General features: G+C 39.0%; 2 protein-coding genes across 6 annotated transcripts in view; one reads left to right on the forward strand and one right to left on the reverse strand.

The window, feature by feature from the left end:
* The window catches only part of LOC139981378 (uncharacterized), a 31,656-nt gene extending 20,929 nt beyond the window's left edge, over window positions 1-10,727 (forward strand). For both annotated transcript variants that reach the window (XM_071993743.1, XM_071993742.1), the window contains exons 18-21: window positions 339-414; window positions 1,324-1,429; window positions 4,049-4,158; window positions 5,621-10,727. In XM_071993743.1, coding sequence (XP_071849844.1) covers window positions 339-414; window positions 1,324-1,429; window positions 4,049-4,158; window positions 5,621-6,021 — 693 coding nt within the window. In that variant the 3' untranslated portion in view covers window positions 6,022-10,727. The remainder of the gene's footprint in view (window positions 1-338; window positions 415-1,323; window positions 1,430-4,048; window positions 4,159-5,620) is intronic.
* LOC139981377 (helicase domino-like) overlaps window positions 8,977-23,644 on the reverse strand; it is a 58,263-nt gene continuing 43,595 nt past the window's right edge. For 3 of the 4 annotated variants that reach the window (XM_071993737.1, XM_071993738.1, XM_071993736.1), the window contains 12 exons: window positions 23,317-23,453; window positions 22,143-22,275; window positions 20,794-20,937; window positions 19,904-20,098; window positions 18,882-19,041; window positions 17,073-17,155; window positions 16,086-16,277; window positions 15,555-15,666; window positions 14,767-14,939; window positions 13,212-13,331; window positions 12,287-12,398; window positions 8,977-11,944 (listed from right to left, as the gene is read on the reverse strand). In XM_071993737.1, coding sequence (XP_071849838.1) covers window positions 11,340-11,944; window positions 12,287-12,398; window positions 13,212-13,331; window positions 14,767-14,939; window positions 15,555-15,666; window positions 16,086-16,277; window positions 17,073-17,155; window positions 18,882-19,041; window positions 19,904-20,098; window positions 20,794-20,937; window positions 22,143-22,275; window positions 23,317-23,453 — 2,166 coding nt within the window. In that variant the 3' untranslated portion in view covers window positions 8,977-11,339. The remainder of the gene's footprint in view (window positions 11,945-12,286; window positions 12,399-13,211; window positions 13,332-14,766; window positions 14,940-15,554; window positions 15,667-16,085; window positions 16,278-17,072; window positions 17,156-18,881; window positions 19,042-19,903; window positions 20,099-20,793; window positions 20,938-22,142; window positions 22,276-23,316; window positions 23,454-23,644) is intronic. The other variant, XM_071993741.1, reaches the window with a different exon arrangement.

The following is a 23,644-nucleotide window of genomic DNA, read 5'->3' on the forward strand; positions in this document are numbered from 1 at the left end:
GTGAAGAGACTGCCACCAACTGAGGGCTGGATAGGACCAGTAATCGCATTCCAGCAAAAAAAAAATCTTTGTTCTTTTCAACATAATGTTTCATGCATGATACAACACATTGAAAATGCAAACTCAAGAAGTTGCTAAAAGATAATCATCCTGAATACAGACAAAGCTGTATGCTGTAGCTAGCAAATGACAATGCCCTTCACACTGGCACCCACACCCCCCATCTCCCCCCCCCCCCCAGCATGGTTTGTAGTTTGGAACTCTTCAGATAGTAAAAAAATGATTCAGTTTCTAAATAAAGTTGAACACCTTTTTGTAATCCATTTTGTTTTTGAAAGCTCTTTAAGAAGATCATCCACCAATCCACAGAGAGACACGCGTTGCTTCTCTCAGATGGATATGACATCATGACCAGTGAGTTTATCTTCATCAATTTTGATGGAAAAAATATTAAATATTAAACAGAATATAACACAGGTTGCACGAAAAGAACAGGAAAATGGTAGGAAACACCTTGAGAGACTGACTTGGCTTGGTCAAAGTTAAGCATGGATCTGATTCAGACCAGAGCGACAAATGAAAAGTTTAGGAGACCGATCATATTAAATATTGGATCGCCTGCTTATTTCGGAGTATTCATACATTTATTTATCAGCATTCGATGACAACTGGGGAATAAAACTGATTTAATATGATTCATCGATTTTGGAGAAGAAATAAAATTACCGATAAATGCAAAGTGAATGTTTCGATGCAAGCTGTTTTGGAATTGTATCATTAATCATATTTGTTATCATAAGTTTCCAGAACGTTCTGTAAATGATAAATAAAAGTACATGCATTGTATGAATTTTTTCCATCATTATTGTCTCAAAAAATAACATTTATCTTGTGGGTTTGTTCATAATGCTTAATAATTCAGAGATCCTTCGTATTTTCCTTTTGTTTCTGATTGTTTTACTTGATTTCCTTGTTAACCATTTTTCATTTATTCCTTTTTGTGGAGTAAAAAGTAAAAAAAACCACATTGAAAGACCAACTTAAATCGATGTAAAAGAGACTAATCCTACACATAGGATTGGTAGTGTGTACATTTTGAATGACGGTTTCTTACGGTGTGACTACAGTACAATTAAGTGATCATCTATGCAGGAGTCCCGAGTTTCATTAGTACCATTACAATACCCTAATTGCCTTTCCTCATTAATTTTAAATCATGTGCTGCTTTGTTTACAGAATTTTGATGTGGTCATTCCTTAATGAACTTATGAAATGAATTGAATTTTTTCCTCGCATTTGTCACTTTATTTATTTTCCTCGCAGGCATGATAGATCCTCTGCTGATGGAGAGTGTACCCAAAGGTGCTTTCCAGTGTTTCACCGTTTTGCAGATTCTGAAATATAAATACGTACACCTTTTAATGAATAGGTAAGCCCCTCGAGGTTATATTGTAAACATATGGTAGCCATCTTATCTATCTTTAAAATGGTCAAAACCTGGTGCACTTGTTTGCAGATTTAAAGCAGCTATATTGTGTACACCATGTGACCTCAATCACAGTGCAACCAGGCGCTATGGCAAGCCATTGTGGACACATTTATAGGTCTGCTGTATAGACCCCAACTATAGCACGCTATCATGGAAAAGTTTCTTGAGATTACGTAATCGACCTGCCTTTGTCGTAAAATGACTTCGTTTTACCAATTAGTCTGCAACGCCTTCCACATATTTTTCCTTGTATGAGGGTCTCTGTGAACGTTGTATGATTTAACTACACTGAAGACATGAACATAATGTCCACATAGTGTTTACACAAAGAGCCTAATGGTGTTAAGAAGCTTATGCAGGCTAATTGTAGAGCCCGAGGTCGATTTACGACTGTCGCAGGTCGATTACATCATCACAAACATTTCCCAGCTATTGCGTGCTATAATTGGAGCCAATAAAGCAGATTTTATAGACTATCCTGTTATTGAATAGTTAAGCATTACACAGGTATATATTTTCTGATTAAACACCTATCATTCCATGTTATTATGTAATATATTCTGAGACCACATGCTAGTTTTTGAAAAGTCAAACTTGTGCTTCAATTCACAGATTTTTAGACATATTAGGCATTTGCACAGTTACATTTTTGTCCTGATTATAATTATACCTGTCATTACATGTTACTATAATATTTTCAGAGAACATGTGTTGTTTGACATATTTTAAGAAGGTAGAACTTGTATACCGATTTTCATATTTATATATATTCTTTAATTATCCTATAATTGGATTTATAAACTTATGTTTAATTGTATGCTGGTCATTCGGATTTGGAAGTAGTTAAAGGTATTGAAGACTCGCCCCAAACCGCGTGCGGTCATCTGAAAAAGTTAACTTTCCGTTTCTTTGCAAGTGACGTTTTTGTTCGTGTCGCTACAAAATGCAGACAGTACAGTAATGAAACGTGATACCTTGTTATCTTTAGCTGGACCTGAGATGTCCATCGCTGTATTGTTTGTACACAGTGCTGTGGGTATTGACCGCAGCTGTATGTACTGACTGTACACTAGTGTCTAATTACTGACGGTAGCAAGTTGTGTGGGTATTTTATGGGATCGATGGTGGTGTTTAACACTTCTGTTACACCTCATTCGAAACTAGGTCAGATTACCGGCATTAGACGTTTCTTTTCGGGCGAGTCTTCACACCCTTTAAATAACATGTTAAAGTAAACCGGGTACTATGCATTACACATGTACAATTAGTTTGAACTTAGTTATCTCAAATGTTGGATGGTTGCCTGCAGTTCATGAATAATCATAATTTTTAATAAAACTGGGAAAATTTTTTGGTTGCAGGTTTGAAGAAATTACTTTAATTTTTGCATTTAGAATGGAAATTTAATTCAGATTAAGAGATCCCAAGTTCAATTAACTTTTATTCATTCATTTCTTAACTGATTTATTTCTAAAATTACAAATCTTGGAAATGCCAGCAACTTTGAAGGAGCTGTTAAAAAAAAATAAAAATAAAAAAACCTAAGATTAAATACTGAAAACTAAATTGAACTGAGATTAATTTCTAGAGGATTTTATGCTCAATAATGATGATTCCATTTTGAAACTAGGTTTCATCTTCTTAACACTTCTTGTCATGTCAGTAAATTAGTTGTAAAAAGCAAAAAATATTTGGTCCGTATCAAACATTGTTTCAAGAAGATGACTAGGTCAACGGTCTGCGTAGAATAAGGACTGCCATTTTTGCAGACTTTAACAAATTTATCTCCAGTTTTCTGAACTTGCCAAAATGAATTTATTTCAATTCTTTGAAACATCAAGTCCATTGTCCAAATCGAGCATCGATTTTGAGAGGTTCGCGGTCAGTCTTTGTGGAAGACCTTGGGTCTTAAGGTAGCATATGCCCATTAAAAGCCCCATTGACTAAATCAGTAATGTAAATTAATGTGGTCTCTAAGTCTAGATAGACGTTTTCACTAGCTAAACGCTACCCATCATCGGATAGCTGACAAGTTGGCCTTTCATGGGACCATCAATTTTCTGTATCATGACCATGTAGATTTTTTTGCTATCCGAGCCGGAAGTTTTCGACACTTGTAAACAAAGCTCTTCACTCTGTGGTAAACAATTTTCCTACGCTGCTCCTGAGAGGCCTAAATGGGTCTAAAATTGCCTCAATTGACCCAATTTTCTCACCACATATACTTACATTCATGCTTTCCAACATGCAAGCCACAAAAAAAACTAGACCATGATTGATAACAGGTCAAAAAAGATGTTCTCCTGCTGCTTTTTGGCACTTTTCCTGAAGGAGAACAATCGAACGAATGGATATAGACTCTAATAGGAGTATGCCACCTTAGGCCTATGGGTTTGATGGCACTCAAGTCAAGTTCAGAGTGAACTAAATTGTGACGGGAGTTTATTATTGGGGACAATTCAACAATTGACCAAACTGAATTAAAAATCTGTCTCACCAGATTATGTTGCTACTTTTCACTTGTTCATCATAACAATTCTGTTTCTTTTTTCATTTTAGAAAAACGCTCTTTTTACAGAAGATTGGTTATCACATTCCAGTTACCAAGGAAACGAAAAAGCCCATAGGAGAACCCATGTTTTATGCCTTTGATATCGAACACTCACCAGGTATGAGCAAATTAAATCAACTTTTAGTCCTGTTGACTTCCAATACCCTCGTCTCCCCCTTCCTCCACCCATTTAGTACCCCTACTCCCCACCCTTGTCGACATCCGTTATACATTCCCACTCTTTCATATCCAATTATCCACTTGTTGTACAGCAAGCTGCTTTTTTAACTAAACCTTGGAATTTCATACTTTGAAACTTTTGAAACTTGTTACTTTTTAGTCCATCAAAATCTGATTAGGAATGGTCTAATTTGGCATAAGCTATGGAGGGTTGACCCACAAAGTTTTCTTTGTTATTGAACAATCCACTTTCACCCCCCCTCCCTCCACCCTTCCCCCATTTTAATCTGACACAAAACATCAAAAGCAATTAGCACAACCTTACATTTAACTTAGATTGGATCGATTGTAGACTTAATGTACACTCTAAATTCCACCTCATGTTTTCGGGTGGGAGGAGGGGGGGTAGGGGGGGCAGATTCCCAGATCCCTGCTTCCTTTGGAGTAGGTTTCAATGAACCCAGGGCCACACCACATTCTTTATAAAATCCTTGATCCGTCCATCGGTTGGACAAATTCCTCATACTTAGTATGCAGGGAATCAATCAGTGAAACTTTATATAGCAGTTTTGAAGGCACTGGTTTTTTTCTCTCCATCAAATACTATGTTTTCCTGTGTAAAAACTGTTGTAATACACCCACCCACACTTGTATGGCAACTTGATAATTTACATAGCATTTTGCATAGCACTTTGCGATTTGATACCAGATCAATCGTGAGGGTGTTGTGGTCAAGTGGTTAAAGCAGTGGACTTGCGCTCTAAGGATCCTGGCCAGATCATTGCGCTGTGTCCTTGAGCAAGGCACTTTATCCTCCATTGCCTCTCTTCACACAGGTGTATAAATGGGGACTTGCGAGGTAACTTGTAAATATAGTTGCGTTCGCGGGTTTGTGGCTGCACCCTTCAGGAAGTCCCCCGGGGGGACACGTGGCTGTGGTGCACTGTGGTACCCCCGGAGAGATTGATTGAATTGTGCACACTTTGGTGTGTAGGTGTGACAAGTTACCAATGACCAGGGTTAAGATGTTAAGTCGTGTGAGAGGGCCTTGGTCCTGAACAAGACTGTAAACCTACAAAAAAGAAAAAGAAAAAAAATTATTAACTGGTATGTTACTACTCTGTACAGTGATTTCATGTCATGTTTCAAAGCAAATTGTGTTGACAAATATGAAAAGTTCTGCAACTGGATATTCATGTTGCTCTTTTATGTGGTCACTGAGTGCTTTGGAATGTGACCTGAAAGTACCATTTAGAAACAAAAAGTGTCCCGTAAAAAAGAAGGAATACTTTGATCGTTGCAACCGATTTAAACAATTTCCCTATATTTCCCTCAATTGATGTTTTGTTTTTTCGCCTATACAATATCCAATATGTTTCACACCACTTTCGTATCTGCAGAGGTCCTCAAGGCCATGCCCAAGTTCACTCCAGTTGAAGTATACGGCCCCGAGCCTCCCACAGAAGAACAGAAGAGCAGATTACACGCACATATGCTTCTGCAATTTAACAAGGAAAGGGAAGCCAAAGGGTTGCCGCCAAAGAACAAGATGACGACAGACAAGGTCACGTTAAGCGACCCTCCGCCGAGTCCCCTCCCTCCGCCGTACGGGCCCAATAAGAGAGTCCCGGCTGTGAGCGGCTTTTGTAAGTACGCGGACCGATGGCACGACAAGGTCGCTAACACCACCAAACTACCCGACGGAAGACTGGTCATCCGTAAACCGGCAGAACAGAGAGTGCCGTACAAGGTCTCCATCGATAAGAAGTTCCACGGCAAGTTGGTGTCGATAAAACGCTGAAGGATCCAAATGAGTCATAGATGATGCGAGTGAAAGGTGGAGAATACCCTGGTGTCGTGCAGATGATGGATTGGAGAGATTCCAAAGTTACTGGCAGTTGTTTGGTACTTACGAGTAATTTTTCACAAAAATCACTTCTTTCCCTTTAATAATCATTCATGAGAGTGTCTGTGGTGAAGGGTTTTTTTCTTCTCTGGAATTAAGACTACACCTGATTTCTGTCTTGTGGACCAATGGTACTACCAATCAGTGTGTTGTCTAGTATCATGGGAGATTGCCATGTGTACAACTCACTCAGTACTCTGTGTATCGTCCTGTCGTAGTGTCTGTCCAGCAGGATCACATCTTAGTTAGTTACAATACTACTTACTGAACTGTTATATTAAACAAACAAACCGTCAATATTAATATAATTGTTATCATAACAGGTCATCGTACCATGTAATACCATATGAGACGATATTTACATTACTGTCTGTATTTTGTAGCGACACAAACAAAACGTCACTTGCAAGCAACAGAAAGTTAACTTTTTCAGATGGCCGCACGCGGTTTGGGGCAAGTCTTCAATTCCATTAATTACTTTAGACAATCCTTGCTGTCGTGTCTCCTGCAGGTGTGCCCAAATTTTTATGCTCCATACATTTCTACGCTAAAAGATTTTAATTTCATCAAGTTTCAAATCCAATGAATTAATGAGTTAATTTAAGTTTTGAGAATTTAAAACATTTCAGGGAAATGGTTTTTACTTGTAAATATTAGTGACTATGACTAAAAACTGCTGGTTGGTTTATATTAAAATATAGAAAACCGGTAGAATTTCAGCAATATTTTATTTTAATTTTTACGGCAAAATGTGGTGCAATTCAAGGTGAAAACTGATTTATACTGACGATGCAACGTTGCCTTTTGTAACAGAGAAATTGCTAAGAGCTGATCAGATGAAGGAAAGGATTACTTTTATTCAGCAAAACCATATATTTAAACATGTTTTGAGAAGAATCATTGTCCAAACTGGTATTACATAAGGGTACTTTTTTATGCTTTGGGCCATGGAATTGAAAGATATATTTTGAACTGTTTTCAAGCTTCAAAGAGGCAGGTGATGGTACAACATTTATTGGGGTGTAATATGCATGGTAGCCTTAAGAGGATAACATTAGGCAAATGTGATGGTTGGAATAGACCATGATTGAACACAACAGCTTTAGTTGTAATGGATCGCTTCTCAACATATTTGTTTATATGAAACTGGCCCAAGTTTTTGTCTGTATCTAGTCAACAAGTTTGGCAAGTTTGCCAGTTTATTCCCAAAAAGCAACTATTTCTGGTATACAATGCAAATTTCTTAAATACTTTTTCAATAACAGATACTGCCAGATTCTTTTTGTCAAGCTATAATTAAAATTTGAGTAAAATTCTTTTTGGAATTGAAAAATCGGTGTAGCCTAGAATTGAAAAGACATTGACTACAAAAAAATAGCATCCAGAAGAACCCTTGTAATGAGGCGTGACAATCAATTTTATGGAATTCCTGCAAAAACCTGTCAAATTCATCCTTTGTGTTTCTTGATTCCCTAGATTCATTTTTATAAGAGAATAATAAAGTTTGTGGTTCTGGTCTAATTTCTATCATGTACCAATGGTATACATGTACTTAAACTGTGCCTTAATCTATATTATTTCATCGTTTGGTCTATTGGGTGTACGGTAACTTTACGTGTCCCCTAAATGCATGTATTGTGTTATACATGTAGCTGCTCTGCTAGACACTGTATTGAAAATTGTGACCCATTTTTAATTGCAATTTAATCTACAAAGCCTTAACGGAAACAGCCAAAACTGCCACAGTGAATAGAGGAAACATCATTTATCTATTTTGAGACACTTTTGGGGATTATTCCACACGTTTTGCAAAATTTGATGGTAAACTTCAGATAATACGCAAAGTTATGGAAAAGTTTCTTACTTCGAGCAGTTTGACTCCCAACCTTCACATATATAATGCTATTTCTGGCAGTCTGATCAAACCATCCATGAAATCTAATAGCTGAAGGAGAGAACTAAACCACTGTACAAAATCAGCGAGATCGTTATTTTTTCCTGCTATCCTTTCAAAGAACATTGCCTTAACTATCGCAATTTACTGTATGCCCTCAAACATAGGTAAAGTGCACTCTGTATAAGGTTTGTTCCTGAAAAAAAACACTTTAGTTTCTTTGTTTTATTTTCAATCAGTCTTTGAGTTGTGAAACAGTTATAGCTAACCCTAGGTATGATATAATATGGAACAACTACCCTGACGAGGTTAACTTAAGATATTCTTGAGTTTCTTTGACATTGGATTTTCCTGGAGTGTAACGATTCTCAAGATTGTCGGTCAGCTTGGCTTCGGTCAGGTGGCAAGTCTATAAGCCTAAATGGCTTCTTTCGCGAGTTCCTGCTTGCGGGAAGAACACATATACATACATTTTTTTGGCATACACAAACAGTATATTAAGCTGGGCTAGAGACTAACAGGCAGATAAGATACCAGGTTTGTCTCTTCTGATATCCTACCATTCTCATGCACTTTGAGCTAAAGCTTCTAGTATCTCACCCCCCCCCCCCCAATCCCTTTCCACGATATGATAAATTTGTACACTTAAGTTTGTTTCATTTTGTTATACAAGTTCAGCATTCAATTGGGTTGTCTTTGGCCCCCCCCCCCCAGAGAGCTTATCACTGCGGACCACCCCAACAGCTTGACTGCACACCACCCACCAACAGCTAATCACCACACACACCCCCTCCCCTCCCCCGCCCCAACAGCTAATCACTGCACACCAACCCCTCCCTCCCCCCCCCCCCCCCCAAACAGCTATTCACTGCACACTGACAGTTTGACTCTTTCAACTCACTCTATTATTGTTGAATCGGAAACAAGGTGTTATCAATAAATGAAGGTAACAGAGATGAAGTTTGTTCTGCAAATCGTTTATTACAGTTGTTGTACATCAAGCATGTTTTTCTTTCACAACAAACATTACTTGTTAGTAGAAATCTAACACACCACACCATCATTCTCAGGGAATGTACATTGATGGAAAAAAAATTATGAATATAAACATTTTTGTAAACTAAATATCTCAGCTTTGTTACTGTTGTTACGTAAACCCAATTAATATGGTGAAAGGTGCAGAATTCACAATTTTATCTTGACCAGAAATTTTCCAGTGGAATTGGGAAGTGAAATTCAATCATTTGTTCAAAACTTTATTGCTAATAACTTACATGGCAGCACTGTGAAAATTATTTCCTTTTCCCAGTTATGGATCACATTCACATCTATGACAACAAACTTTGAGAAGGGGAAGGGGTGGATGGGACAGACTTTGAGAGGGGAGGGGGTGGATGGGTTGTAGAAACACCTTTTTAAATTTTTCATCAAATTCAGATGTTCCCTGTTTCTGTCCATTTTGGATCTCATTCATCTCTATAGCAACAAACTTTGATGGGGGAAGAGGGGGGGGGGGGGTTACAGACAAACACATTTTAATTTTTCATCAAATTCATATGTTACACATTTTAATACAGAATATTGGTTTTCCAAAGAAAAAAATTGTTAGAATACTGAATAACCATACTATTCACACATACGTAGAGTAATAACCATTCCGGTGAAGAGAAAAAAAATATCGGTAATTTAAGCGTCCAAATACATATGTACTGACAAAGTAAAAATCACCCAAGGTATCTATACCTTTGCTATGAAATATCCTTAGGAAATGTAATGTGTACCTGATATTATTTATGTAGGTTATACATGGAAGCCAAACATTTTGACCATAGGACACTACACATGTGAGGTGTCCAACATCTTTTGACCTAAGGGCCATGTTGCAGAATTTTCAAAAGTGATGCAGTCTTGTAAAGTTTGGGCTTACATATACTACTATACCCTTAACTCTAATAACTCATAATCCCCATTTAGCTTAAAAAGTGAGTGGGGAACATATCCACTGGTAGTGACACCACTCTCACCTCAAAATTAAATTGATTTTATTACAACTCTGTCAGCGGGGCCACATAAAACAAAGGACCTTGATCAGAAATGCAGACATTTTTCTTACAGAACAAAAGTCCATAATTGTTTTTAAATTCAGTTTTCTTTGTTGGTTAGTTGACCGACTTCTTGCTGGCCGTACTGATCGATGAAATTATTACAATGGACACTTGAGCACATTTTGACTGCTCTTGTTTGTAACCATCTCTAGCAATGTTTTCTTGTTCCTTCCAATTTCTTAAAAGATGTGATATTTACAGATCAAAGGTTTACCATATTATAGTATATTATTACAAATTCTACCACAAGAAGGTCCTCCAGCAAACCTCTTTTCTAAATTCATTCATTTATACCCACTAGACGATAAATAATTATTTGACCACTAAATACCTTTCCAAAAGATGTTATGTAAATTACAACAGTTCTACAAATATCATTTACATATTTACAAATAATTGTTTACACATTTACGAAACAAAAAACAAACTGTTGATGGAAGTTTTTCCCAGAGAATGTGCTGTGAAGGTCTATAAAAAGTTCCAGAAACAGCTTGAATGAAACATTTTCTAATTCATTGTCAAAACAAACCACACTCATTATTCCCCTATCTCTCTATTTCATAAGGAGGGGAAGGGGAGGAGGGGGGGAAGAAAATGTTTTTCTCAAAACAAAAATACAAATTATGCTCTTACTAGGGTAAGTGCGACATTAATAGCAATGAAAATTAAGTAACCCAGTTTAATGGAAAGTTGCTAGCAGCTTTTTTGGTCATTACAAAATATTTACAGGATTTTTCCTCCAAAAGTTGCTTAGCAAATCCGTTATAAATAAATCAACTTCAGTAAACTGATTTGGAAATCATAGACAATTTACAAGTAGCCAGTCACCATCCACTTTACTTTCCACAATATCTACAAATCATTTTTTTCTCCCAATCCTCGAGAAAATTTTGGCCACCCTAAGAGGCTCGCAACCCCCCTCCCCCCTCACTTCTCTACTGTCGTGCTGATGGTGTAGAAGAATTTGCTGTAACAAAACTTTCCAATTTCACCCTGCTACTAGTTTTAGCATCAAGTCAAGAGGGGGGGTGGGGGGGGGAAGAGAGCAAAAACAATATTGTGATAAATAATGATTCATAGATGTAAACCATTTTTCACATACACACTTGAAGAACACATTTGAAGTTAGTTCTCCATCATCATCATCATTATGTATTGTTTTGAGAGTACTCAACCAAATCACTCCCTCACGGAGGAGGAGGTACTTTCTGGTATCACTGACTTCCACTCTGTGAGGGCTTTCGTCGTCTCATTGTGTACGGTGACGTCCTCACCGCAGGTGAATCCTTGGATGACCCTTGATCCTCACCAGCTTCTCCGACCTCCTCCGTCACTTCCTCTTCTTTGATGGTGATGGTCGTGGGCAGGGAGGGGGGTGCGCTAGTCGCCGGAGTAGCAGTCGCGGCGGCGGCCACCACTGCGCCAGCAGCGGTGGTGGTGACCACCAGCTGCTTGGGTTGTGGCTGGGCTACCACGGTTAGGCTGCTGGCTGTGGTGACAGCCTGTTGGGTGGTTGCTGCTATGGTGTTTGGTACCGTGGTTGGAGAAGGTTCCTCCTGGATGATGATAGCCTGGGTGACATTCTGACCTGCGGCCGCTGCTGCCGCGGCAACCTGCTGTTGCTGCTTGGCCTGCTGCTGTTGCAGGCTTGTGACTGCTGGTTGAGTGATGATCCTAGCTAGCTGCTGTGAGGGTGCGTTCTGGCCAGCCTGCTGTACCAGTTGAGTCAGTACTTTATTCGAGTTGGCCATCAGTTGCGAATATGTCTGTCCACTCACTGAAGTACTCACTTTGGGGTTTGCAGTCAACACAGCACCACCTTTTACCAAAAACAAACAAAAAACCAAAAAAATTACAAGGTTAAATTTGTAACACAGTAATGGGCAAAATTATTATGTTAGAATGATAAGCAATGTGTTACAAACTTCTTCAAGGGAACTGCACGGGACAGCTGCCACAAACAGCTGACACCACTGTTACCTTACAGAAGGGGAAACTGCTGACACCATTGTTACCTTACAGAGGGGGAAACTGCTGACACCACTGTAACCTTACAGAGGGGGAACTGCTGACAGCACTGTTACCTTACATAGGGGGTAAATGTCTCGGACTATGAATTACAAACTACTCATCCAAAGCATGTCTTGAACACTGGATTTACCATGTGGTATGATGGTGACTGGTTTCCCTGCCTGCTGGATGGATAAAGTAGTTGCACCCTGGTTCCGTTTATGGCTCTGCTGTAACTGCTGACGAACAGTCTGAACCTGAGGCTGAGGAGAGAGATGAAAAAGTGATTCGTTATAAACTTGAGGAGACTAAACAAAACACCCAGAGAATATCACTGAGAACATGGAACAGCAAAGTAGTTGAATGTGTGACTGCATATCAACTGAAACAAACCTCCTAACTATCCACATATTTGACAATTATTTTTACGACATTATTGTAAAATCCATTTCTCTACTAGTCAGCTGAATAACATTCAGTCAAAGAGAAATGTTGAAATAATGTTAACATTGAACAAGCTTTTAAATCTACTCCTAGGGTTTGATATTTCTTACAAACAAAATAGAACAATTATGAATATCTGTAAAAATTGCATTTTCTAAGCTAAGCTTAAAGTTTAAAAATGTTGTACTTTTTTCCGCTCTTGCTTTTGGGGGTATTCAATCATGACAATATGTTTTCGATTAGGGTACCCGAATGTTTGGTACCCAGGTACCCAACTCAGGCGCGTAACCATGACAACCATCTCTCATAAACATGACGGGTTGGTTTATGTCTCATCAAAAGTTAAAAACAAAGAAGCAAATCTGATAAACCTAATATTTGAAATTGACCGCACTACATATCAAAATTCCGAAAAACGATCGAAAATTGTTTACCGACGAAAAATTAAAACAAACACAATTTTCAGAGGGAAGGAAAGAGAACTATGATTAAAGCTTTGATTCACAAAAGCAAGTTAAAAACACAGAAGCTTTGCGTTATTTATTTTACAGCAGATACGCTTTGAGGCTTTATGAGGTGATGAAGATTGGGACGAAGATGGATGAAAAATGGTTAAGCAATAATGGACTGACCCTGACTTGGCTGGTGACCACACGCTGTACCAACGTAGCATTTTGAGTGGCTGCCTGGCCTGGCGCTGTTGTCACCTGCTGAACCCTGCCAAGTGATAACTGTTGCTGTTGAGCGGTACCCTATGAAAGCAAACCGTGTGCCGTGACAGGATTGAATAAATGAAGCACAAAACATGAAATATGACAACATTTACCAGGCGGCAGCAGCAGGAGCTGAGCTTGCAAATAATTTAAGAGTGATGCAAAGTCGACTTGATTTTATGCTCAACGTAAACTTTTGACAATACCTGAAATATGACCACATTTACCAGGGAGCTGCCGAGTTTGCCAGTATTTCCCAGTAATACCAAGTCTTAAGTTTCTTTTTTATGCTTAATATATTACTTTGACAAAACACAAAAATATGACAGCATTTTACCAGGGGAGCTTTGACGAAACATTAAATATGACAAGATTCACTAGGGAGCTGGTAAGACTGCTAATGTTTTACAAGTAATGTGTTGTAAAATGAATTAAAACAGTAACTTCACAAGAAATCAATTCTTCATCAATTACAAAAAAGTTTGCCAAGCACAGATAACATCATGCAGGGTAGGAAGGGATTTACATTAATGTAACAAGAAATAAGACATTGAATTAACAGCAACTTTTGGAAAAGTTTATTTGTCAATTATTTACAATTTTATTTTCTAATGCAACATGTTTTTTTTTGTTATGCACACATTACTTAACAATGACCTTGCAAGCATTTACTTTTCTTTGAGGGTGGGGGAGGGGGTGGGCTACATTTTTTTTATTCTTCATGGGTTAGCTGCTTCCATTTTTTTCATAGCTGTAGGTTAATGTGGCATTTTTGGCCCACATGATTGAACTTCACTTTTCAGTTTGAATTTAGGAGGTTTATAATAAGTGGCAACATGATCCTGTGGCACACGTTAAAAAGGTGCATTTACATTTCAGTGAGTTTTCCATGGTGTTGGGAGCAGTCCTGTGCACAGGATATCAAAGGGGGCTGGGGGTTGGGAACTTGGGAGAGACCCTCCCACATCTGATTTGGTAGGAGGATAAACCTTTAATGAAATGGTAGGGGCAATTCAAGGATTTTGATTAGGAGGGGTGTGGCAATGGGGTCGCTAAGGCCCATGGTAGAGGGGTCTGGGAGATCCTCCCGCAGAAAAAAAAAAATTGGAGTTAAGCAGCAAATTGTGAATTCTGAGGTACATTTAGACTATACATTAAATCTATAATTAGGTCTTAATGCAAGTTTGTACTAATAAATTAATTTTCTTGAATTTTTAGCCGTGGATGAGAGGTCAAATTCTTGAATCAATGATGTATGTGATATCTTTTTACCTCCCTCGAAATGTGATGAACCAAACTGCACATTCTACATCTTCATGCTAACCACAAAACCTCTCACATAAAACTTCCAAGATACCTCTGCCCTTAAATGCCCCACTCAGCATTATATGAAATGCTTATTATGAACTGAGGTAATGTTAACAAAATAAGAGCAAGAGCTCCTGTCAAAGACATAAATATTATAACGCCTTACCACTTTATGAGCTTGCTTTGGCATAGAGACGAGCTGTAGGAAGTTAACCTTCTGGGAGGTGGTACCTGCACCTCCTGCTCCACTGACCGTGGTCCCCTGGGGTAAGGTTAGGGTCTTCAGTGTACCTGGTTGGGCTGCAACTGTGACTGCCTGCTGTTTAATCTGAGTCGGAGCTTGTGACAATACCACCAAAACAAAAACAATAAGGTTATAAAAAGGTAACAAACAATTGCAATATTTCCAAGACACCCCACAATAAAAGAAGACATTTTTGCACCCTCAACTATTGCAGAATTGACTAAAACTATGTTTCTAGCAAACCATTTATCTGGAACACTTTTAGTAGAAAAAAACACCACAACCAGATGTCTGCAATACATTGAAACCATATAATGTTAGAATCATATAATCTTTGAATCACGACACTCTCAGGCAGGCATCAATTTCGCTGTTTGAATTTCCGAATGAAGTGTCCATTCTCTGCATCTTAATTGGGATTGAACACGATAAAACAGCAACGTAATATTTATGTTAATATTATGAAAATGAACGTACACATCATGCCACGAGCATATGAATATTTGTGAATGTGTCTTATTGGTTGGATGTGGAAAATACAAGATCGTTACCCCACATGCTGTTTATTAAGAGTTCTTTTCGCACATCTCAAATGCAAAATGTCAAGCATGAAGACACTCTGCTGTATTTGTCGGTGCTTTAAAACATTTTTCACCCCAGCCCCCCCCCCACCGTCTTTTTCTATTTCTATTGATTGACCAATCACATACCTTGCGAAGCTACACTGGATACAGAGCTAACTGTCAAGCCTTTGACGGCCCGCAGATGTGCCTGCTGTTTCAAGAGTGCCTGCATCTCGGGGCTACGGAGCTTCTGTGCCAGCTGAATGGAACATGTAACAAAATGACAAAAAAACACTGCTGAAAAGTGTCAAACAACTTAAATTACGTGTTTGCTATTAACACATAAACTTCTCTAAAGATTTATCAAATAATCAGACCTACAGAAAACCAGAGTGTTTTGTGTTCTTATACTTTTTTATTTTACAGCTTTTCTTTGCAGCTATGACACTGCTTAAGAGCATTCTGATTCAACTGCATCATAGTTACATATAAAATTCTTTTGTCCTGAATATGATTTCTAAAGTATCACCTTTACAATCTGATGAAATGATGTAAATGTTTTGGGCAGAATGAGGATTTTTGGTTTTTTCCCTTCACATTTTGTTAAAAGGAACTATGAAACTATACTTTGAAACTATACTTTGAGGTGAGCTTGGAGATAATAACATAATATCTAACCTTCTGTTGCTGCAGGGCAGAGAGCTGTTGTTGGGTTATGGTCGTCCCAGAGGAGCTGACTGAGGGCGACACCACTTTGGTAAGGGCTTGAAGTTGCACCTGTTGTTGTGCAGCCTGGGCCTGGGCCTGAGCTTGGGCCTGGACAGCTTGCGCCTGTGCCTGGGCCTGTTGCTGCAACTTGGCACGTTCCAGCTGGTCACAAATTTATGAGACAGATAGTAAATATGGTTAATGGATTGATTGATTGATTCAGGGGGTTTCAACTCATTGCTCATATGTCAATCAATTGTAAGTCAGAAATGGCAGATTATTTTGTTGATTTCCTTAAAAGTAGGTAAAAACTTCCAACTAGCGATGAACATTTTAGGGGCTGAAACATACAACACAGGAATGTTTCTACAATAGGAAGAAGAATTTTCTCACAGAAGAAAATAGCCACTTCCAAGCTAATTATGACAAATTCACCCATTTTACTTTAGAAACAATAAAACTTGGTCAATGAATCCCACTCATCATTATTCGGCAACGGAGGGTAAAAAGTCAAATTGCAAAGAAAACGACTGAGACCAAGTTTGAAAGGAAGTAAAAACCACTCAGGCAGATCCAACCACTATAATAAATTTTGATAGACTTACAGTTTAGTCAACATCTCTACTGACACACTATACCATGGACTAACCATTACATACATACAGCAGCTATTGGTTGCTACTAGGTCCGTACAAAACCTTTTCCTCATGATTCTCATCAAGCTTGATATCAACAATCATCACTTTGGCACAATCATCACTTTCTCGCACTATCTCAACAATCATCACTTTCTCGCACCAAGGGCATACCAAAGATCACCAATAAATTATTTTGCATTATTTAGGATGAAGCATGTTGTTCACAAGCCAGTTCAGTAATATTTATAACAAGACAGGGAAGTCGATCAATGGGAACAGAGAGAGAATGAAAATAAGTTTCTTTTATTAATCAAATCACCTTGAGCTGCTGCTGCTGCTGATGTTGCTGTCTCAGGAATGCTATCTGAACTGTACCCATATTCTTAAATGGAGTACTGGTTACTGAAATTAAACATAAAAACCACATATTATATTTCTGGAAATTTCTAGATGTGGTGAGGCAGAATAGATACCATGGGTATGGGTACTCACTACTCAGTCTTGCAGTAGTGTGTGTACTAGATTCTGAAATGCTGTGAGTATGAGGCTCTAAGCATGAGTAAGGGTACTCAGTCTTACATTAGTGACTGCACTAGATTCTGATATGCCCAGAGAATGAGTACAATGCTTAAAGGTCGATTACAAGTAAAGGATGCTAGAATGTGAGTACCAATATGAACTCACTGCAAGACTGATATGTACACAACCTCCACTAAGAGGGACTCTTGTGTCTCTCAACTAAAATTATGGCAAAAGTTATAGATTCTCTCAAGCCCTTTAACATCTGCTGTGATACTCATGAAACACACTAATCATAACACTTTTGATGTTACATTGCAATTGCAGGGTTTAAACTGAAAGAGTAATGAATACAACATTTACCTAATAATATTGAATTCTAAGAGCAAACATGGCAAGAGATTAAAATCAACAAGAAATACTATCTAATGACAGATGGATAAGATGGACGGGTGGGTGAGGTTGTAGGGTCCGAGGTGGTTGAGGTTAGAGGGTCAAGGGGTAGGTGAAGTTAGAGGGTCAGGTGAGGTAAGAGGAACAGGGATGGGTGAAGGAGGGGTGAGTGAGGTAAGAGGGTCAGGGGGTGGGTGAGGTTGTAGGGTCCGAGGTGGTTGAGGTTAGAGGGTCAAGGGGTAGGTGAAGTTAGAGGGTCAGGTGAGGTAAGAGGAACAGGGATGGGTGAAGGAGGGGTGAGTGAGGTTAGAGGGTCAGGGGTTGGGTGAGGTTGTAGGGTCCGAGGTGGTTGAGGTTAGAGGGTCAAGGGGTAGGTGAAGTTAGAGGGTCAGGTGAGGTTAGAGGAACAGGGATGGGTGAAGGAGGGGTGAGTGAGGTTAGAGGGTCAGGGGTTGGGTGAGGTTGTAGGGTCCGAGGTGGTTGAGGTTAGAGGGTCAAGGGGTAGGTGAAGTTAGAGGGTCAGGTGAGGTTAGAGGGTCAGGGTTGGGTGAAGGAGGGGTGAGTGAGGTTAGAGGGTCAGGGGTTGGGTGAGGTTGTAGGGTCAGGGGTGGGTGAGGTTAGAGGGTCAGGGGGTAGGTGAAGTTAGAGGGTCAGGTGAGGTTAGAGGGTCAGGGATGGGTGAAGGAGGGGTGAGTGAGGTTAGAGGGTCAGGGGTTGGGTGAGGTTGTAGAGTCAGGGGTGGGTGAGGTTAGAGGGTCAGGGGGTAGGTGAAGTTAGAGGGTCAGGTGAGGTTAGAGGGTCAGGGATGGGTGAAGGAGGGGTGAGTGAGGTTAGAGGGTCAGGGGTTGGGTGAGGTTGTAGAGTCAGAGGTGGTTGAGGTTAGAGGGTCAGGGGGTAGGTGAAGTTAGAGGGCCAGGTGAGGTTAGAGGGTCAGGGATGGGTGAAGGAGGGGTGAGTGAGGTTAGAGGGTCAGGGGTTGGGTGAGGTTGTAGGGTCAGGGGTGGGTGAGGTTAGAGGGTCAGGGGGTAGGTGAAGTTAGAGGGTCAGGTGAGGTTGTAGGGTCAGGGATGGGTGAAGGAGGGGTGAGTGAGGTTAGAGGGTCAGGGGTTGGGTGAGGTTGTAGGGTCAGGGGTGGGTGAGGTTAGAGGGTCAGGGTGTGGGTGAGGTTAGAGGCTGAGGGGTGGGTAAGGTTAGAGGTCCAGGGGGTAGAACGTACCAGTCTGGGCGGTAGCAGCTCTTGGCTGTTGTGCAGAAGTGGTGTAGACAGACGACACAATCTGACCTGCTGTGGTCCGTCCAGTTTGTGTGGTGATGATAGCTGTCACTGGGATCGTGGTTCGTCCTCCTTGTGAACGCACCACCTGGGCTAGAGTACCCTGAAACGATAAAATAGGCAAAACCTCTCTAATGGAGACTTTTCTCGAGGAGCTCGCTCAAACTCTAATATCAAAGCTTACAAAGTAGTTTGGATTACATAAAGGACATACCTTCAAAACATTTCCAGTCACTGTTCTTTGTTTGTGGATCATGAAACATAACATGAAGTAGACCCTATTAACTGAAGTGCTTACATCTACTAGAGCATAAAATTTCATGTCATTGCCATTGTATTCTCGGAGGCCGCAGCATCCTGCAGCAAGGCTGCAAATAATCTTCCAGGGATCTGCCCACGCTGGGCTGCACTGGGCGGCCCCTCCCAGCACTAAAAATTACGCCCAGCACTGTCTTAAAAATCGTGAATCCCGCCCAGCACTTTTATCATCTAAAATCCTGACATTCCTTACATTATATTCAACATAAATTGGGCCACATGTATCCTTGTTTCCCCCCATTTGTCAAATTCACGTAAACACAGGTGCGGAGATATGGAGTAGGTGCGGTTTTAATCTGCAGCATGCAGTATCACACTACACTAGCTCTGTGTATAACTTGCCCTTGTTAATGTCAGGTTGACAGTTGTAGCGCGAGTGCACCACGTAAGTAAAAATGTCACCCCTCCCCTTAGAGCCCTTCCCCAGGACGGCGATCAGTATACCCGGCACTCAGGAAATCCTGGGCACATCCCTGATCTTCTATACAGGTTAACAGTCGCTGCATCTCTTCCAGTTGACACAGTGTGTCTTAATCAACTTATTATGACAGATATTTGTATTATTTGATGGTTTGCTTGTCTTTATTTAAACAAACTCTCCATCAATACCCCGTAATGAATATGACTTGTTTTAATCATATACATACCACAGTCTGTGCTGTGATACCAGTCGTCGCGGAAACCACGGGTGTTAACTGCTGAGTCATTCGTTTATTGATGGTTGCAAACGTCACCCCTCCTGTACCAGTGCTGGATGTATTGACCACTATACTGCCTCCAGTAGTCCCTCTGATGGCAGGAACAACCTTAGGAATGGTTCCCCTGGCGATAGCAGCTCCTTGCTGTAAACAAACAAACAACCAATCAAAAGCTGGAAATATAGTCACTGGCTACAAGTTTGCATGTTACCTTACCAAAGTGTGCCTTAATACGAAAAACTGGTGTCAAAACAAATACGTCAAAAAGTGGCTATGGTGGTTTTCAATATTTCAAAATATAAATCTAACAAATACAGTCTGTCTTTGTATACATGAACAAAGAGAGAAGCATTGCTTGAAGAAAATTATCAATTTAGCATTCCATGAGTTGGATTAAGAATCCTTCTTTGAAGTATTTAATACTACAACCTACACAATACTACAATTGCACACCATAGCATGGCTGTTCACACTGACAACCAATGTTTGTGGGCAGATACCACAACCTAAACAATACTACAATCACACTTAACAACCAATCTTTTTGAGCCAATATCACAACCTACACAATACTACAAAATTTTGCACACCATAGCATGGATGTACACACTAACAACTAGTACTTGTGACAGTAAACACAAATCTCTATTTGAAATATACAATGGGTAGTGAACGAACAATTCTCTCTTGAGCTCTTATACTTAATGTAAACATTTAAACTTGCAGCACTATATCGTTATGTAATATTCTTCAATGTTGAATATGAGACTCTCCTAGTCTCCTTACAATGATTCATCCTTCATGCATATTATGCTACGCAATCATTTCGTACTACTCACCATAACCGTTGCTGTTGTACCTGTTCCTACAGGCTGCACAACAGCTTTCTGTGCCTGTTTCTGCTGTTGTTGTTGCTGCTGTTGTTGCTGAGCCTTGGCTGCAGCAGCAGCCTGTTGTCTCTGCTGTTGCTGTTCTTGTTGTTGCTGTTGAGAAAACATCAACTGATCATTAGAAGATGCATACAGGCCGACAAGAGGCGGGAGGGGAGGTAGGGGATGGGTGCAGAGCCGAAGATATATAGTCAGAGGGCGGTGGGCAGGAATATATGGAGGTGTCAGGAACATACAGGATATATGGAAGGTGTACAAAGGGGGCCCTCTGACATTACTCTGGCCTTAACTTCAATCTCAATGGCATTTACACAAATACATCTGATTATTTTCATTTTTACATAATTTATGTAAGGCAGGATGGGTAACATTTCTATAATAAATGAGGAGTTAATCTCATGATGTTCATAACACTTTCAATATTGAAAGCAATCCAGGCTTCCATCTATGAAGTCATTATGGATTTCTCTGTGAGACTTTTAGCACTCCAGCAGTATTGTATGAACCTTCAATGAAGTGACTCTAAGCCTCAGGAATTTTCTTAGAAAATATCATTTGATCAGCTAGACCAGTGGTTCCCAATCTTTTTTGGGTTGCTACACACAATGCCCCTCTCCCACCTATCCCATAATACCTTTGAAATTCTGTCAATACAGTTCTAACACCAATATAAACATTAAAATTACTGCACTATTAAAACAAACGTTTCACACAAACAAAATTATATCACATAATAATATGGTAAAATAACATCACATAATGCTATGCTAAATAATATCTCATAATACTATGCTAAAATTATATCACTTAATGCTATACTTAAATTATATCATATAATAATATGTTAAAAATTATATCACATAGTACTATGTTAAAATTATATCATATAATACTATGTTAAAATTATATCACATAATACTATGTTAAAATTACATCACTTAAAACTACTACAACTACTTAAAACAAACGTTTAAAAACAAACAGAATTATATCACATAATGCTATGCTAAAATTATATGACATAATACTACGCTAAAATTATATCACATATTGCTATGCTAAAATTATATCATATAATACTATGCTAAAAATTATATCACATAATACTATGCTAAAATTACATCACTTAACACTTTTCTAAAATTATATCACGCAATACTATGCTAAACTTACATCACGCAATACTATGCTAAGTCATTTCACATAATACTATGCTTAAGTCACATGATGTAAAACTATGCTGAATTTTATATAATACAACCTAAACTTGTATCATGTAATACTACCTTAAATCTCACCTTCTTTTCCTTAGCTATCCTTTCTGCTCGTTTCAGTGCCACCTGTGACGGTGTCATGGGCTTGTCGTAAGATATGTTCATTTCATTCAACACCGCACTGTGTTTGGGGTTTTTCAGCAACGGATTGTTCAAACTGTGGGGGAATAAAATATCACAAAAAATCACGTCAACATCGATGTAAATGTTACCATTACATTAATAGCTTAATATCAAATAATGTTTTTTTTCTTCAAATAATTAATTATTAATACCTTTATTAATTACAATTATTGCAATTATTAATACCTTTCGCCTCTTAAATATAAGAAATATCTCTTCCAAAGTGCTTATGTCCTGACTCGTATTCTTGCATTGTTTCCTATACTTGTAAACACCCTCATGGATTTGTACTCATAATCACAATGCTTAACAGGATATTCGGGGTGGATGAATTTTATCCATTAGCAAAATATTTGCCGATGTTTTCAATCTTTTAGGAGAAAACCGCATCATCCTCATAATAACATTTGGTATAGCGAACATAACATATTTTTCAAAGTTTGTGGTACTTTGTCAATTTTTGCATTGGCAACAAGAGAATGACTGATGATCATGAAAAGCACTGTAGCTGAAATCATCTTTGTTTTTATTTATAATATTTCAATCATTCTTCCACAGATGAAAAGAACATTTCCACAGAGCAGATACACTTTCATGAAATTCTCAAGTCCAGAGAACATTGCCAGCTAAGCAGACATTCGAAATGGATCAGGTTTAAAGCATAAATCAACAAGAAGATTAAAATAGCTTTTGAAGAGCATTTGCCCAGATGACATCACAGACCATCTACTCTGATCCAACTTCCTAGAGTAGTTTTAAGTCGAGTAGTTTAGCCAATATCAAAACAGGTTACATTCAAACAAACATGTCTCAAGGTAGTGGCAGGACATATGGCGCTTTCAGCTGATACTGTAGAATATTTTTCTCTTCGATTATAATTTTGACGTTGTTTGCCACCAGAAAACCCTTTCAAGGTCTTGTATTTGTTCTCAAACTATGGGGAAATTCTACTATTACCGATGCTGTTTCTTGTCATACCACAAGTCCCTGTGGTATGCCTTACACCATTGTGTTATTACCAGAATGAATATGCACTTGTAGTAAATGTTTATTCATATAAGTTGTTTTTACTCACACTTGCTTGCAGAATGGAGTCCTCTTGGCAGTGGCCCCCTTCATTCCATCAAACTTGCTGTTGAATAGACTACTGTGGGTACTATTAGAATCCTGTGCATGAAGCTGACCAGTCTTCATAGGTCTGTTACTCTTAGTCTGTGAGAAGAAGAAAAAACATTGTTCCAAAAGAAAAATTCAACTCAAATTCAAAATGAAAACTGTCAAGACCATCCTAATACGTCATAAAACTTTGGAAAGTGCTCTTTAAAAAATAATCAAAAAACACTTCCCAAAAGAGAAGAGCTCTTGGTTTACACTTTTCTGAAAGAACCTCCCCCTCCAAACCC

The sequence above is a fragment of the Apostichopus japonicus genome, chromosome 15, assembly GCF_037975245.1.
Source record: "Apostichopus japonicus isolate 1M-3 chromosome 15, ASM3797524v1, whole genome shotgun sequence".
Classification (NCBI taxonomy): domain Eukaryota; kingdom Metazoa; phylum Echinodermata; class Holothuroidea; order Aspidochirotida; family Stichopodidae; genus Apostichopus; species Apostichopus japonicus.